This window comes from Eptatretus burgeri, chromosome 15, assembly GCF_056783735.1.
Source record: "Eptatretus burgeri isolate ZD-2024b chromosome 15, Ebu_testis_v1, whole genome shotgun sequence".
Taxonomy (NCBI): Eukaryota; Metazoa; Chordata; class Myxini; order Myxiniformes; family Myxinidae; genus Eptatretus; species Eptatretus burgeri.
The window spans coordinates 40,112,313-40,129,707 of NC_140975.1; the positions used below are offsets into that span (position 1 = coordinate 40,112,313).

A 17,395-nucleotide genomic window follows, 5' to 3' on the forward strand; every position below is an offset into this window, starting at 1 on the left:
ATTTGCAACATGGGCTCTTTTCCAAATGCCAAGTTGGAAGTTGACTCTCTGGATGTGTTGCTCCAGGCTCTTCTTGCATGGAGGGAGAGTGCCCATGTCAACTGTGCTCGAGCGGGAGAGACGGTCATCATCTTTCGCTTACAGCTCATTCATTTTCATGAACCGCAACTCATCGACGCTCCGAGTACGAGGTCTTCCATATGATGCACAGGTGAACTCGTCCAGGTCATCCATCAGGTCGTCGGGTACTTCCCACGTGTCTCCTAATCTAGTTAGAACTGGTACAAACTTGGGCAGCCTAGAAAGGGTCTTCAGTGGCTTCACCTTGCCAAGACCCTTGAAAGCGCTGGTCGAGTCACAGCCACTGAATACATGAAGAGCCATTATTGCTGTTGAATGCTGTGTGGAATAACCACGGGCAATTTCGATCACATCGATAAGCCTCTTCTTGTTTCCGGTACCTGTGTCAAACAAGATCATCACATCTGTCATAGTTGCAGCGGACGGAGTGCATGAGGATGACAAATATATCACTATCTGGACTCTTCACCCTGATGTGGCTGTACTTTTGACTCCTGGCATACTCGCAATACAGAATGATTCGAGAATCAGTTTCTTCTTGAGTGGATTTTAGTGTGTTCAGTTCTCTGTTACATGTTGACAGACCGTCTTCAGATGTCAGGAGATATGCTGATCCACCACAAGTCACAGTTACCTTCCTCCCATGTAACTTGCTGGCATATGCGTCTTGGCTCCAGAGTCGAGTGAGGAGTTCAATGAACTGTTGCTCATTCTCATCTTTGCTCAAGAAGAACTTCCAATCTGCAGGTTTTTTTAGTGTTTTCCCCCTTTAGAATCAGTTTGTCCCCAGATCCTCTCCTCAGTCGTTCCATCGCCTTCACAGAGTTGGGTACGTAGCAATCTGTCCTAAACGCAACGTCACCTGACTTCGGCAGGATGTTGAACACTTTTTCGCATATCTGGCTGAAGTTACCTGGTATCTCCTTTAGGAAGTAGAAACAGGCATTGCCATCGAAAATGACAAGCGTTTCATTATTCGGAGTTTGGGGAGAATGGGCAGCATCCTCTTGGTCTTTCGTCAGGAAAGTGAAGGACTTTGATTTATCTATTTTGGCCATGAAACCATCAGCAGTGCCAATACTGTATGGTTCAGGAGTGAGTGGGTTGGTGAGAAGTTCTCTCAGGTCCAGTTGTATGCCTTGGTTTTGTGATTTCCTGAACAGTTGGAAAGCGACGTTTCCCTGTTGTTGGTACTGTACAACTTTGTTCTTCGTGGTTGTAACTTTACTCTTCTTGTTCATATCAGCGAGAGTTTTCAAGTTGAGACGCTTGACTGGCTCGAAGAAGTCCCGTCCTGCTTCCAAACATATGGTAATGAAGGCTTCATTAGCATCTTTGCCTACCTGCTCGGCTCTCAAGACATCTTTCTGGACTTCTTCAGATGCTGTGGTGTCCGACGAGAGGATCATTAGCTGATTTTTGCTTTCGACCTCGAAAGGATTCATGAAGCTTTCAATTGCTTCTTGTGGTCTTTCCACCAGCTTCTCTCCCTTCAGGATCTCTGATGGACGAAGATCATGGTGCTTGATTCCTGCTGTCGTTCCAGATAACATGTCGGCCATGCTCAGGGTGGTATTGACATACTGGGATCGAGCATGGGTTGTTCGAACCCAGCATTGGTATGCGTCATAATTCGTCAGGAGGCCTGACACACCTGTGGCACTGCCACCAGCTCCTCCATGGGACTTGGCATGATGCATAAAAGTTTCTTCCATGGTTTTGTCAACCACACATCGATTACCGGGAATGAATGATCGAGCAACACTAATAGCCCCTCTCTTCAAGAGCTCCGTAGCGCCAGGATGCGACAACTCGATGTTGGCAAGGAATGTAGAGAAGGTCAGATATCTGGCATGATTGTGACCCCCAAAACTGAAGAAGAGGCTCGTCATCTGTTGCATGCAGTGCACGTATAGGAGGAAGTTGTTGTGTTTAATTGCATGGATGAGAGACATCACTAACCGTACATGGTCCATGTCCGATATCCATAGTTGACAAGTCTTGCCTAGATGCCCGGACTCCATGCTCTCTCGATACTTCTGACAGCCATCAACGTAATTCTGTATTGCAGGATCAGACTGGGCTGTATCCAGGGAATCTTTCGAAGGAGAATTCTGCACATCCTGCAGAATCTTCTTTGATTCCTCTGGTAATGACGTTAATACCCCGTCTTCACCGATGCTCACAATGTACTGTGACAGTAGAAGTCTCTCAAGACATTCCACTAATATAAGATCTTATGACAGTACATTGCTCTATCATAGTGCTTACCAGAGAGCACTCCTTGAAGAGAACCTGAAGATATCAACCCTGCTTCCAGCAAGATGTCGGAGAGGCCCGAACCATTCATCTTCTTCCCTATCATTTTCATATACGCACAGGCGAGGTGGAAGGTACCAATCAGGATGTGTGCTTCTCATACCGAGCTTGGTTGTTCCAAATGAGGGGATATGCTTTCATGCATACCCCAAAGTCGAAAGTGGTGATTACGTAGTGTTGCTGGACTTCATTGGTAGTTTCCTCAGCATTCCAGAGACACTCTTTTACCGTCTTGTAGTCTGTGATCGGGCTCGCTATGACAGGGTAATAGTCGATGGTTATCAGACTTTCAGGACTTCGGCCAATCATGGTGACAAAGCCTGCCCATGTTGGCACCTCTTGTTGAGACAAGCTGCTCTTCATCCGTATCAGGATCCACAATAAGTGTTGCATACAAGCTTCATCGAATGCGTTGGTACTCCCAGGACATGTTCTTTGTTGTATTTGGATTTGAGGACTCTTTCGCTGGGTGACATAACAATCGGGAAGGCTTTCAGATGTGCTAAGGTTTGGAGAACGTTGCTTGGAGCTGTCCTTCCTTGAACTGGATGGAATTTCCACGCGTACTCCATGATCCTCTGCTTTCCCTTCTGTGTTTTGTAGCATAATGCCATGTGCAGTGTGGATCGAGCCCATTCCCGTGAGGTTGTTCAATAACTGGTCAAAGTTGTCGAATTCAGAATGGAACACGGAGGGCGCATTTGGAGACCGAATGATTTGTGTTGTTAACAAACTGGATGTTTCTGCTACAGCCTCAGCAAGGGCAGTTTCCAGTTCCAACGAGAACGAGTAGCTTTCTGAGTGTCCCATTCGATTAAGGAGGGTGATCAATTTCTCGCTCCTGAACAAGTGGTGCAGTGTCATGCATATCGGCATGTGCTAAGGAAGTTTCCATTGGCTTTTGGTTGCTGCGCGGCATATATCTTGTCCTATCGAATTCACAAATCGATTTGCTTTGGATGTGTGAGGAGTTTGCCTGCCTAATATGACGTAACTCAGAAATTTCTCCAGTTGTGATGGGATAATGTCTGTCGTGTTTCATATATCCTGGGCTGATGGAGTCCATTTCAAGGCCTCTGCTTTAGTGAAGCTGTCAAGGATCATGCGATGCAGATATCTACCAGATTATTGGACCATATCAAGAGAACCAAGTTCATATGGACATCTTACCGCATCGCTTGGGCCACTGTCTGCATTGTAGACTATGTAAGTTTGGAAATTTCCTGTGCGGTGTCATCTACAGAATGCCACTGAGTCCTTGTACTTCTCATGTTTCTCTAACTTGGCTTTAAGGTTTTCCCCATGGAAGTTTGGATTGGCAAAATCCGTATGCTGTAGGCTGCCGATATAAATGCTGGAAAGCTCTGACAGTTTGATCATGTTTGCCTCTAATGATATCTCTTTCTATGACTTTCTGAACTTCTGCAAAGGCCTGACTGTGTGCTTGTGCCAGGTTTGTTTGTCTCTCCTTGTCCTCTGTGCTTGTACTCCTCCATTTCTCTGGATTCGGTGTGTAGGTAACCCGGCAGGATTTGGGATACTTCGCTTCTGCAGCAAACAAATCATGACCTCTTATCTGTGTAAGTAATTTCTCGCCACATTTGTTTTCAGCTACTTTGAGAACTGTTCGCCATCTGTCACACTCAAACTGGCTTAAGCCTTCAATGGTGCGTATCCCTTTGATCTTGACCTTTCGTCTCCCCTTTGAGTTACAGAAGATGCAATCAGATGAAAACAGTACCTTGTTCCCTGATGAATCCCTCCAACTTGACTTGGAGCCTGATGGAGTAAATGGATCTGAAGGAGTGGAGAGGCGACTGAGGTTCATGGTAAATCGTTGATAGCATTCTCTGTGATATCCGTGACACTCGGTAAGGGAATCTGGTATTAGTCACAGGTACTCGTCATACGTTGGACTGATCCATGTGGTTGCGCCAGTCTCTTGTCTCAGATCTCCTTCAACCTTGTTCGGCGGGCTGTGGAATCCTTGGTTGTGGATAATAGCACCATAGGGCCATATTGTAACCCAGGGATGTGCACAATGCATTCGGGCTCCAACCGGGACTTTGAGCCTCCATGACTATCATCTTTCCGATGCTTGGCAGGTGGGTCTTCTCGCTCCTGGCTGCCTTCTGCTGCTTGCTGGTCAGACATCAGTTGACTATGTTGTGCACAGCCAGTACGAACCTGAAAATAGAAGGAAACAGGACTTGAAACTTCATATTTTCATTTGGTGTTAATTATTGCAATGTTGTATCACATTCTTAAATATTGTTGTAGAATTCCCGCCCGTCGGCGTGTGAACGACCGCGGCTAACCAATAGCGGTCGCTTCGCCCACCGAACGGACAATCCAGTCGCGGCTTTCCGGATCAACGCCGAAAACCAGCCATGGGTGTGTTTGTAACCACACCACAACCTTGTCCACACTCTACCCGCGTGCTACAGGGTCCGATCGCCAAATCTTCAATTTCCCTAATTATTCGCGCGGGTAGGTTACCGAGAGAATGTACCTCAACGGGACCGCTTGGAAATGAGCCGCTTAAGCAGCTCGCTTCCTTTTCGGATAACCGAGCGGGGTATTATCGTGCAGTCCCGTTGGACCCGATCACTTTACCGGCTATTTAAAAACCAACTACATTCCGAGTGCAAGATGGGGCAGTTCAATGAGGGAATGGACGCAATGAACAGGTTTACATTCATACAAGGACATTTATTATAATAAAGCACGTATGCAATTATACAAGCAACAAAAGAACTACAACCGTCTACTTATTATGTACAGTCACTTGCACTTCACAGCAGTTCCTACTTATTAGACGGGCCCACGGACACATAGCTGACTAAAGGAACCTGAATGTTGTGTGCAATCGAATCCCCAAATTCGTAACAATATTTCTGATTTGGACTGGAATATATAACTTGATTACCTAACTTAATTAACTTAATCACCATTAATTAAAACTTATCAGTAGTCATACCATGAGAAAGAAAATACATCTTAACTATCCTGTTGTCTTCAGTTGAACATTCAACATGAATGTTTTGGAAGTAAATCTTAAATAATATGTAAACAAATATCGACTGTGACGACTCGCTTTCCGTTCAGGATACGGCCCAATCCAACACCGACACCATTCCTGTATGTCTCATATTTCAAGAAATAAAAGGTAATTAAAACCGTTTCTCACTATCATTGAATAGTCTGTACCTGCAATAAAATTCATATAATGTCAAATATATTCATTGAGGAATACGGAGTATTGATTTTGTGTAAATTGGAAAGATAGGGAATATATATTCAAATGTATGTAATTTCATTTAGATTTAATGTACAACACTGTTAGACATATACAGATGATCAGAATGCAATTATCTTCAATTTGATGCATCATACATGTATATTGGATATGATTTTGGACCTTCTGCATGCCATTTTGATTCCATCTGTAAATTTAATTCGACGCAAATCGATAAAAGTATAATTTTAGGGTACCCCTATTCAAAAGGTCAAAACAGGTAGTGCATCCCAAAATTTTCAATGTTAACATTCATATTGGTGTTCAGTATATCCAGGGGATTCAGAAAAACATAGGTTTGCTGGGAGGTGGGGGGGGGGTGCACTGTGGCCATATCTGGCCCATGGCCCACTCTGTACAGAGCGTTTGTGCTGCCTAAGCAATCTCCTTGGCCATTGGGCACAATCCTAGACGGGCCGCCACTCCAACACAGGATAACAACAAGCTGGCACTCATTTTGCTGACCTCGGAAGAATGACGGGCAGAGTCAACCCCACCTGGTATTAATTCAACAGTAAATGGGGATTTTAACTCAGCATCCTAGGATCCCAAGCCTACCACCCTAACCATTAAGCCAACACCAGGCATTATAGGCATGCTTGGGCATACGAAATGTCCTTTCTATACCCTGGACAACGAGTTCGCGTTCAGAACCACAACAGTCATTGTTGGGAGTCAGCCATGATTCTCTCCATGTGTGAAGAGCCACAGTCATATTTGCTTGCATCACCAAATGGTCAAACACTCCGAAGCAACCAAATTCACATTCAGGAGCTTCCAATGTGTGTTGCGGTGCCCCATCAATCTACTAGCCAAAACAAGATTTCTGAACCCACAGTGAGTGGGAACAGTGAACCATCTGCAAGGTCTAATGTTGAAACTGTGAACCATGACTGTGACATCACTTTCACTACCAGAGTAGAGATAGTTCATCAATCTCCCCAGCGCTCTGCCAGTTCTAGTCACATGTTGCCTCCTTTATAGAACCTGACAACTGTCCATACAAGGTCTGGCTGAGCTGTGAAAACAACTTTTTTTTTTCCGTCTTGATTGATAGACATTGTTTATCTGATGTTTGCATTTATACACTTTGGTTATATCTGGTGTTAACTGATTTGGATTACTGTATTAGTGTTCTAATGATCTAATGGCACATTGCGGAGATGTAATGGTATCACATTAGTTTGCATTTGCTTTTGGATAGGAAGCGGGAGTTCCGGGGAGCGGAGAATTATGGGTATGCGGTCGCGGGAGCACCACGCCATGATGATTCGGGTGCCTGAATAAACGATCGTTCTCTTCAAACATTATCTCTTTATATATCTTCAACACCAGAACTTTACACAGCACATACATGTCCTGCCTCACAATGATGCCGAGGAGGAAGTATCTTACAAGGACACAAGAACAGGATCGATTGCCAAGAGTACTTATCAAATGAGGTCACCTGCTGGCCTCACATGCAAAACGAACTCCTGTAAAACCCCAGGTTATAAGTTTGATCCTCCAGGAGATCTCGTCAGAAAGGCCAAGAAAGCCTGGAGTGAATACAATGCTGAGCACAGTCACATGAAGTGACTCATCCGTCAGGTCGTGGCCATATCAGTTTGATTGATTTCTGCTCATTTGGTATTTCACGATCATTGGGATGAGTCGACACAAAGTCATCTGCCATCTGCGTGAGCTCCTGACCACATACAAAGCTTTTGTCCGCAGCCTGATGGAGTACTGCTCTCCCGTCTGGACTTGTGCTCCTGTCTCCCACCTTTCTCGGCTTCATGCTGTGGAAACCAAGGCATTTAGGATCATTGGCATCTCTCGCGATAAGGCTGAGTCTTTGGGCTCCTCACTCTCTCACCACCGGCAGGTCGGTGGTCTTTCTGTCATCTGCCGTCTCCTCTCCGATCTCACCCCCCTCCCCCCCGCTCTGTTTGCGATTTGTCCCCACCATATTTCCGCAGGGCGCTCAAGGTCCGCCAACAACCCGCTTCTGGTAAAACTACCAAAATCACGAATCGCCGCTCACCTTCACTCTTTCATTATTACTCTTTTATCCCGCCTTTGGAATTAACTCCCTCACTCTTCAATCCCATTTTTCCGTCCAGGCCTTCAAAACAGCTGTTCACAATCACCTCTTATCATTTCCCATCCAAATCCTCGATCTTTTCTACCCCCGTTAATCCACCCCAAACCCATCTCCTTCAAATTCCCTGCTTTCCTTCCTGAAAGTCCCTGTAATGTCCATCTTGTATTCCCCATGTTCCCCACCCCATCCCTCTCCCTTCCACAGATCTCCATGTCTCTGTTCCCCCACTGTTTTGTCCTTCCCACTCCCGCCCCTCTTGTCTCATGCCCCCTCCTTGCTGTGCGTTGTGTTAGCTCTCATACGAGCCTCAACAAGGTATACAAAAAAAGGTCTCTTCAGAGAATCCTTGGCTATCGCTGGTCAGACATTGTGTCCAACGAGCAGTTGCTGAGAGAGACTCGAATGAATTTTTTTTAACCTGTATTATCCGTGTGTCAGCTGCAGCTCTATGGACATGTGACTCGTTTTGTTGATGCTGATCCTGCTTACCAGGTGCTCTCAGCGAGGGAACCCCATGGATGGAGGAGGCCAACGGGTCAACCACATACCTCGTGGTTGTAGCAGGTTGATCGGCATTGCCAAGGACGTACTGGCAAGAAGGAATGGATTGTTGGGAATAAAGACCCGGCTAAACCTGGATTCGAACCATGCTGGACCAATGAGGGAAAAGACAAAGGCGAGCTGGGAACATTTCTACAACAATTATTTATTTACAAAAAGCGAGGAAAAGCATGTGGCACAACAAAAGGTTTATTGGGGATGTAATGCAGGGAAAGATGAGAGAGATGTGGGGTGCGACAATTATACAAGCAACTTACAAAAGCGGACACAGTGAAGATTTGACGTGAGATTAATAAAAGCAATAACATTCACAACAATGAAGATCTTATATAGGCTTATCTAACGGACAGGCGCCAACACACTCAGACACACACTCCGACAAATTAACCCCAATGAAAGGCAAAGGACTTTTGCAGCCAGGGAGGGGGGGGGAGTTGAGGTCATAGTTTTGGAACCTGAACGTTTCGGGGGGAAAGGATGCTCCGTGGTGCGGCACCCGACAAAAGCTGTGCAGTTCGGTCCACAGCCGCACGTGTGGTAATCGTGTCTGCAACAGGAGCTTGAGTGGAGGAGAGCGGAGTCCAAAATTGCGAGAGTTGAGCAGTAGCAGGACCAGACAAGAGGTTTGGTCAAGGTCGTGTCGGTGGGGACCAGTAGGCTGGCCGTCGAGGTGAGACGTAAGCAGAGCCAAGCAGCCGGAACACCTTCGCAACAACTCCTTCAATTCCCTTTCGCACTTCTCCTTCCAACGGCCTCCCACAGCAACGACAACCTTCCCATTCAACTCAATACCTTCGCATCCAACAACTCCGACCGACTTCTTCCTTTCCATCCACCCCAACTTCGCCCCAACTCTGAGGATTGCTCCGTACTTTATAGATCACGGAGCTCAGGGAGGAGCCATGGCGAAACCGACGTCATCGTCCGATCCGAGCATCCCGATTGGACCGGGCCTTCATGTGGTCTGCCTTTCTGGGCGGGATTTCGGCCAGACGCTAGTTTGGCCCGGACACACCGCGCGTCTGGGTTTGGGAAGGTGGATGACGATGCGGCTTCCATAGCGACGAACGTCGGGATTTTGCCTCAGAAAACGAGACTCCGGTTACAGCGGGTAGACGGTGGCACGCTGTGGCCAGCGAAACGGGGCTAGCAAGTGAGATGAATTTACCTCAGAAAAAGGAGGGAATAAAATAAAAGGGGAAAAATGATTTATTAATCCTAACTAATATCCCATCGCAACACACTCCCTTGTCTTCCCACAAAACACAAGGAAGGGATCTAACTACACATGTATTAATGGAATAACTGACTCAGGACAACTGTATGTTGTATGCATACGGTTCCGTGAACCGTAACGATACATATGCTTGTACTTGGCCGGTCACCTACACACAGAAAAAATTCAGAACGATTGCTTCAAAACTCTGCGCAAAAATCGTGTAGCAATCAAACAAATAAGGAGGATGTCATTTATAGCACGATACTTGCAAATTCCATAAAACAAGTTTGACCTTAAAAATAATTGGTGGTTGAATTCTATGACCAAATATGCAAGTCCTCAAATTTCAAGTCAATGTGGTGGAAATTCAGACTTTTAGAAATGTCACCTAAGTTGTTGACCTTTGGCAGAGATTGACCTTTTGGCCCATGTTGACCTCCGTCGACCATCGATCGCTTGTCTGAGGGACAGTATCGCCAACCTCCAAAAGTTTCAGAATCATCGGTGAGTGGTTTGGGCTGTAGGCAAGCGGACAGCCAAATAAACAGACAAACAAGAACGTGTCAGGCGGTAGCTTGCCAGGTATGATGAAAATCATGCAAATCGCATCACTGTCACCTTGACCTTTGACATGTACAGTCAAAAAGCATTGACAGCCTCACTTTTGTCCTTTGGAATCCTCTGGTAAAGCTTGATGAAGACAGCTGAAAGCATTTGCGAGTTATCACACTTGCATACATACATACATACATACATACATACATACATGCATACATACATACAAGATAGACTGACATATAATGAAAATTTTCAATTTTTGTCATAACAAACAAACTAATGGAACAGATCAACATACTAGGCAATATTTTTTTTTTGCAAAATAACTAGAAAGATGTCGGGCAGAGCATGATACTTATGAAATCCTTAAAAATAATTGGTGATTGAATTAAATGACCAAATATGCTTATCTTCTTAAAATTTCAAGTCAATGGATGAAAGCTGACAATTTTAGAAATTTGGCCTACGTCGACTTTTTGGCCGATGTTGCCCTTTTGGCCGAAGATTACCTCAAAAATAATTGGTGGTTGAATTTGGTGACCTGAAATATAAATCCTCTTCCAATTTCAAATTAATCTGATGAAAATTGAGTATTTTAGAAATTTTGACAAAGTTGTTGACATTTGGCCGACAGTATGTTGACCTTTTTGATATTTTGACTTCAAAAACAATCGGCTTCTTGCTTATGACAAACTCCACCCTGTTGGTGATTGACAAACAAAGAAAAAAAAAAAAAAACCAATGTCACCCGCAGAGTGACCCGTATCTTGCCAAAAGGTGACCACGTGTGACTTCTTTAAGGTCACACTGAGGTGAACAGAGCTGCTATCCACCAGGAGCGACTCCTTGAGGAATATCTGCCTACGAGAGATTCCGATGAGAATCGTTCTACAGAGTAACCATGAAAAATATGCGTTTTCCTCATCACGTCACCAAATGACGTCATAATGTCTCAAGCTTGACATATCTAGAAAGCACTCATCGAGGTGTTCAATTTGAGGTACTACACGATATGGTTCCTAAAACTCAAAAATTTGACCTTAGGGTCAAACATGTTTGACCTCAGGCGCTAACCATGAAGGTCAAGGTCAATCGCCACCAAAAATTAATCAGCTGAGCGCCAGACCATGAACTATATTCCCATGAAGGTTGAAGACGATCCGATCAAAATTACTCAAAAAAATAAGGGTTTCGTCGACTCCTCTGATTTGCGACAAAGTGACCTTGACCTTTGACCTTGACCTTCAAAATTTTATGCGCTGAAAGGGACCTCTATAGGCCTCTGATATGCGAAGTTACAAAAATTTCCGATGATAACTGTGCTCTGCAGAATTTTTTATACGTGATTACAGACTAACAAAAAATAAATAAAAACATACAAGCTGACTAACATATCTTGCAAAAACTTTGTTTTGGCAAGATAACAAGTCGACACACAGACGAACAGAATAATGCACATGACCAAGCAATATATTTGAAAAATCTTTGATTTTCGCAAGTTACAAACAAACTAATCAAACCGATCAACGCACTTGGCAAAAAAAAAATTTGCCAAGTTTTTTTTTCCTGCCAAGTAACAATGTTGACCGAACAATATAGTGTAGTTGAAAAATCTTTGATTTTGCAAGTAACAAACAGATGTGACAGATCAAATTACTTGGCAAAATTATTTCGCCAAGTAATAAGACTAAACCAACCAATACACTTGTGAATGTTCGATTTCACAAGTAACAACCAGACAGACAGAGGGGTGAAAACATAACGACCATCGACCTCCGGTGGGGGACGTCATAATAAAATACTCTATTGTCACCGTGGCAACGTCGAACTCGCCCGCCCACAACATGGTGACAGTTTCCTTAATAAAGATAATAATTGCCCATCAGTTGCGGTGTGAGTCTTGGGGTCGAGGAACCCTTCTTTCCAACGTCCAGAATTTACATTTTCCTTTTCATTCTTCATTGGTCCTTTGAAAGCAACGAGAACACAGGAAATAATATCATCGAGAAAATACCAGAGATATTAAAACCCTAACAACCTTCACGTTGCTGTTTGCGTAGTACACCGCTTGAACATTTGGCTAGGCCTGCAGTGGGACAAGACAACCTTTCGGCTTTACTCCCAAGTATATCAATTATTTAACTCGATGTTATTGAAATAATCTCCTTGTTGCTCAATTTTAATTTCTCCAGCCGGTGAGGGCCGTGCTCCATGCGCTCCCCATCCTCCAGGTGCGATTGTCTGTGACGTCAGAGCGGCGGTGCTGTTGCGTTTTTCGCTTGGGCGATGTGCCTGGTTGAGGAGGAGGGGGATCAAAACGACATTGAGGAGCGAACATCCCCTCCCGGCGATCTCCAGGGTCGTCGTCGGGTATCGATGAGAACGCGCGTCTTGAGATTGTAGCCGCGCCTTTGGTTGCGCAGCATGGGTCGAGACGACAGCGTGTGCTCCCGCCCGTACTACATTATCGTCATGGTGTTCATGCACACGTACGTGGCCAACGTGATAGCCCTGTTACTGTACGTGCACTTCTACGAGCCTGCACCTCGCCCGCCGCTGAACACTGCCTCGGCACCTCCACAACCCTGGGTCAGGAGCCGCCTGCGACCTGAGGGTGTCAAGGTAACACGATAACAATGACCGTTTCATTGCCCCTCTTGTATTTGTTTTCTTCCACGCCATTATTATTATTATTATTGTTATCATTTCCATTGTGCTGTTCCTTTTGCCCTTTCATGTCCAAGCGGGCCGTGTTGTTTGTACGTCAGTTTTCTGTTTCAACGTAATTAATAATTATCTCCGTCATAACCTCTGCGCCTTTCCCCATCTGACCTCGACCTTGAATCACCTTTTAACGCAGTCTCCGTTATTGAGGGTTTTTAGAAAAAATGCTTTGAGAAATGATCATCTGGAGACGAGAATGTGGTTTAGATATAAAATATAAGATGCTCCAAGTGTGTCGTCATCGGTGTCTTGAGCTCATTGTGACGTCACATCGCACGTGGAAATTGGCACGAACTCCCTATTGCACGCACTGAAGTCTGAATGTACAGAATTTATTGTTGAATCACTAATAGCATGAATAATATTCGTACAAACAGGGATTTTAAGGCTTTGATGACGTCACGCTTAACATGGGATCTCCCTTACAGGTGGGCTTTGACCAAGCACTACACTTGGGCGGCGGTGTGGATGATCTACACATCCGCACACTCAGCCTCAAACCTCTACTCTTCGGTAATGTGCGTCCGTGTCCTGAAAAGTGCAGAGGGAGGGGGCACGTAGTGAAGCCCCCACCTTCCGAGGGAAAGAAAGAAAAAAAAAAGACAACTGTACTTGGTCACGTGTCTAAGAGTGGAACGTGCCAAGGATTTATCTGATTTGAAGCAGGATTTAAAGGAGTAATATATAAACTTGGTTTTACAAAGCCTGCTCCAAATGCTCTAGGCAATCAAAACCACGGCGTGTCTCCGTCCACCCCATCCTGTGTTTGCCTTGTCCGAAATAAATTTATTGAGTAATTGATCAATTACTCAAATACTAGGTGTGTAATTTTATTTTTTTCTTTCTCAAACTTCGTTTCTGAACCACAATGAATATTTTTCAAGCGAAGTTGTCCTCAAAATGTGGTTGTAACTGGAACGGCACTCGGTAGAAGGCGTAGAGCGCATCCCTCTGCCAGGATTGAGACCTGAACCAAAATCGAATCGGCTTCTTCTTGTCGTCGAACCAACTCGTCCACCTAGTATTATCATAACTCGTCCACAACCGTTTGGGATCTCATGCTGTATATCGCTTATGGGCCCCACCTCTAAATGATGAAAAATCACTCAAATAATTTAAAAAAATTCTCCTATCTGGATCCGGATTCGAATCTTCACTGAAATTGAATGAATTCTTCCTTGTCGCAAACCCAACTTGTTCACCAAGTTTAGTCTGAATCTGTCAACAACTTTTTGAGATATCCTGCTCACAGACAAACAGACAGACAGGGATAATTACATAACCTCTTCCCAGCTCCGGTGGTGGAGGTTAAAAGGGTCATGTTTGTGGGATCAAAAACGTCCATATGGTACTTGCTTGATAGATTTATGAGGGAATTTGTTCTTGTAGTGTTGGTAATCCATAATCTGACAGTGCGGTGCACAGGTAGTACACTTACCTTTGAGCTGTGTCAAGTCCAGTTTAGGCTATTTTATGATATAGAGGATATTTTGGGTCTTGACCTCAAACAAATTGTAACGTTCTTTTTCTGTTCTATCTATTTTTACGAGGTCCACAGAACAACGGACTAAATGTCTAACAAGCTCCCTTCAATAGAGATATGACCTTTTCACCTGATCACACCCTCAATGAATCAGGTAAAGCATTGCTGGTGACAGAATGACTCCAAGGGGAGACAACATCATGGTTTTGGATTGGGGACGATCTGAGAAGGTGGTGACCAGCCATCTTGAAAACCTAGAGGGAAGAATAAAATTGAAGAGAATGTGGAAGTTGGTTCCACAGGCAGGGAAAAATGATGAACAAATGAGTGGAGGTGAGCAGTGATCCTGGATTAAGGTAGTTTCACCAGAAGGGGGTTAATGGTGGATCATGTGTGCCTGCAGAAACCTATGGGGGGAGGATACAAAGCACGGAAAGAGCAGAGCTTGCAACACCAGAAAGGAGGCAGAAGATGATCACTAACCTGTCTGCGATGGTGAAGTGATAGGCCCATAAACTCAGCTTCATCACAGGAGATTCCAATAATGTTGAAGGCCTTCGTTTCCACGCCATCAAGCTGATCAAGATGTAAAGCAGGAGAGCCAGCTCAGAGGTGAGAGCAGGACTCCATCAAGCTGTGGATAATGGCCTTCTCGGTGGATAGGAGCCAAGGAAGAACTTTGTATGACGGAGGATGCCCAGTCCGTGTCTGGCTTTGGAGGTAACTTTTAAATGTGGTTTGCCCAAGAAAGATCATGGCTGATAGTGACACCCAGGAGTTTGCATGACTGAACTTAACAAGAGGATTGTTAAGAAAGTAGATTGGGTGGAGGGAGGATTTGCCAGACTGTCCTTTTGAAGAGTGAGAGTGAGAGTGAGACCGAGAGTGAGATTTGTCAGGATTGAAAGACATATTCCAAGTGTTTCACCAGCTTGTGCTTTTGTCGAGGTCTGAAGAGGGAAGAGTAGCCCACCTGTCTGAAGGATGAGGGATATCACAGCAGAGGGTGGAGTCGTCAACAAATAGATAAAGGGCATTTTCCAGACAGTCAGATATATCATTTATGAAGATCAGGAATAGGACTGTGCCCAGAACACTGCCGTGGGGCATTTCAGCCTTGAAATGGAGTCATATCAGATGTGGGAGCATGCACAGGAGCAGCATGTCACTGCATCCACTTTCTGCCGGGATTCAAGGGGCCACCGTCTGGCCATCCTACAGGCAGATGCCTGGCCCATCCTCATCACCTTGAGATGCCGATCAACCCGCTGCAACAAGGAGGCATGTGGTCATCCTGTTTCCCTCCTGCACTCACGAGGCTCCCTTGCTGAGAGGATCTGGTGAGCAGGATCAGTGTCAGGTAAATGAGCCACGTGTCCATACAGCCACCGCTGACGCTCACAGACCATGTGGGAACAAATTTCATCCCTGTCTCTCTTAGCAACTGCTCGTTGGAAACAAAGTCTGACAAGCGACAGCCAAGGTCAGGTATGGGAGCATGTGCCAGAACAGCGCGTCGCTGCGTCCACTTTCCGCCGGTACTCCAGGGGCCTCCGTCTGGCCATCCCCCAGGCAGATGCCAGGCCCATCCCCATCTCCTTGAGATGATGGTCAACCTGCTGCAACCATGAGGCACGTGGTCGGCCCACTGGCCTCCTCCACTCATGAGACTCCCTCGCTGAGAGAATCTGGTGAGCAGGATCAGCGTCAGGAAAACGAGCCACATGTCCATACAGCCGCAGCTGACGCTCACGGACTATGCAGGTAACAAATCTCATCCGAGTCTCTCTCAGCAACCGCTCGTTGGACACAAAATCCGACCAGCGATAGCCAAGGATTCTCCGAAGAGACCTGGTACCAAAGGAATTAAGTCTCCGTCTCAGATCCTTGGTCAAAGTCCAAGTCTCGCACCCATAGAGCAAGACTGGAAGTACCAAGGACCTGAAGACTCGGACTTTCGTCCTCCCGCACAGGTACCGGCAGCGCCACACCCCATGATCCAGTGAATCCATGACTCCCCAGGCCCGACCCAGACGTCTATTGACCTCCGGCTCACAACCTGCGGAGACATGAATATCACTGCCAAGGTAAGTGAATCTATCCACGACCTCAACATCCTCACCACAAACAGACACAGACAGGACAGCAGCATCCAAGATGTCACCGAAAGCCTGGATCTTTGTTTTGACCCAAGAAATCCGTAATCCCAACGGCTCAGACTCCTCATTCAGCACCTCGAGGGCCCCCAAGAGGATGTCTAAAGTCTCCGCAAAGATGACTGCATCATCTGCAAAATCAAGGTCCGAGATCTTGACATTGCCAAACGATGCACCGCAACTTGATCTCTCCGACATCCTCCCAAAAATCCAGTCCATACAAGTGCTGAAAAGTGTGGGGGCAAGTACACATCCCTGACGAACTCCAGTAACAACTGGAAATAAGTCAGAGGCGGTACCACCACACTTCACAGCACTCTCAGTACCAGAGTAGAGTTCAGACATCAGATCGATCAGTTTCGGTGGCACCCCACGAAGACCAAGAATCCTCCAGAGGACATCCCGATTCACTGAATCGAACGCTTTACAGAGATCAACATAGGCTGCAAGCAGCCCCTGCCGAAACTCTCGTCTGCGTTCAGTGAGGACACGAAGAGCAAGGATACGGTCAATCGTTGACCTCTTTGGTGTAAAGCCTGACTGCTCTGGACGCTGGTGCTCAAGCAGATGGTGGCGAACCCTATCAAGAATTATCCGAGCAAAGACCTTGCCCGGCACTGAGAGCAGCGTCACCCCTCGGTAGTTGTTGCAGTCTTGGCGATCACCCTTCCCTTTCCAGAGAGGGACAACAAGGCCCCTCTTCCAGTCAGTTGGGATGATGCCTGTGTTCCAGGCAGAGCACAAAACTGCATGCAACGACGCGAGTGCAGCATTTCCACCAGCCTTGAGAAGTTCAGCATGGATGCCACAGATCCCTGGAGCTTTGCCCCGTTTCAACTGGTTCACCGCAGCCCGTGTTTCCACAAGCGATGGTGGACCACAGTTGATTCGAGGGTCAGCAACAGGGATT

At 45.8% G+C, this 17,395-nt stretch overlaps 1 protein-coding gene and 1 pseudogene across 2 annotated transcripts in view; one reads left to right on the forward strand and one right to left on the reverse strand.

Annotated features, from left to right (window-relative positions):
• LOC147012000 (transmembrane prolyl 4-hydroxylase-like) overlaps nucleotides 1-17,395 on the forward strand; it is a 79,256-nt gene that overhangs the window by 4,593 nt on the left and 57,268 nt on the right. Inside the window, exons 1-2 of one of the 2 annotated variants that reach the window (XM_085858004.1) lie at nucleotides 12,154-12,744; nucleotides 13,275-13,359. The exons of the other annotated variant lie outside the window; for it this stretch is intronic. Coding sequence (XP_085714130.1) covers nucleotides 12,547-12,744; nucleotides 13,275-13,359 — 283 coding nt within the window. The 5' untranslated portion in view covers nucleotides 12,154-12,546. Of the gene's footprint in view, nucleotides 1-12,153; nucleotides 12,745-13,274; nucleotides 13,360-17,395 lie in introns of those variants that run through there. 2 annotated transcript variants of the gene reach the window in all.
• LOC147012001 (uncharacterized) lies at nucleotides 139-6,364 on the reverse strand (annotated as a pseudogene).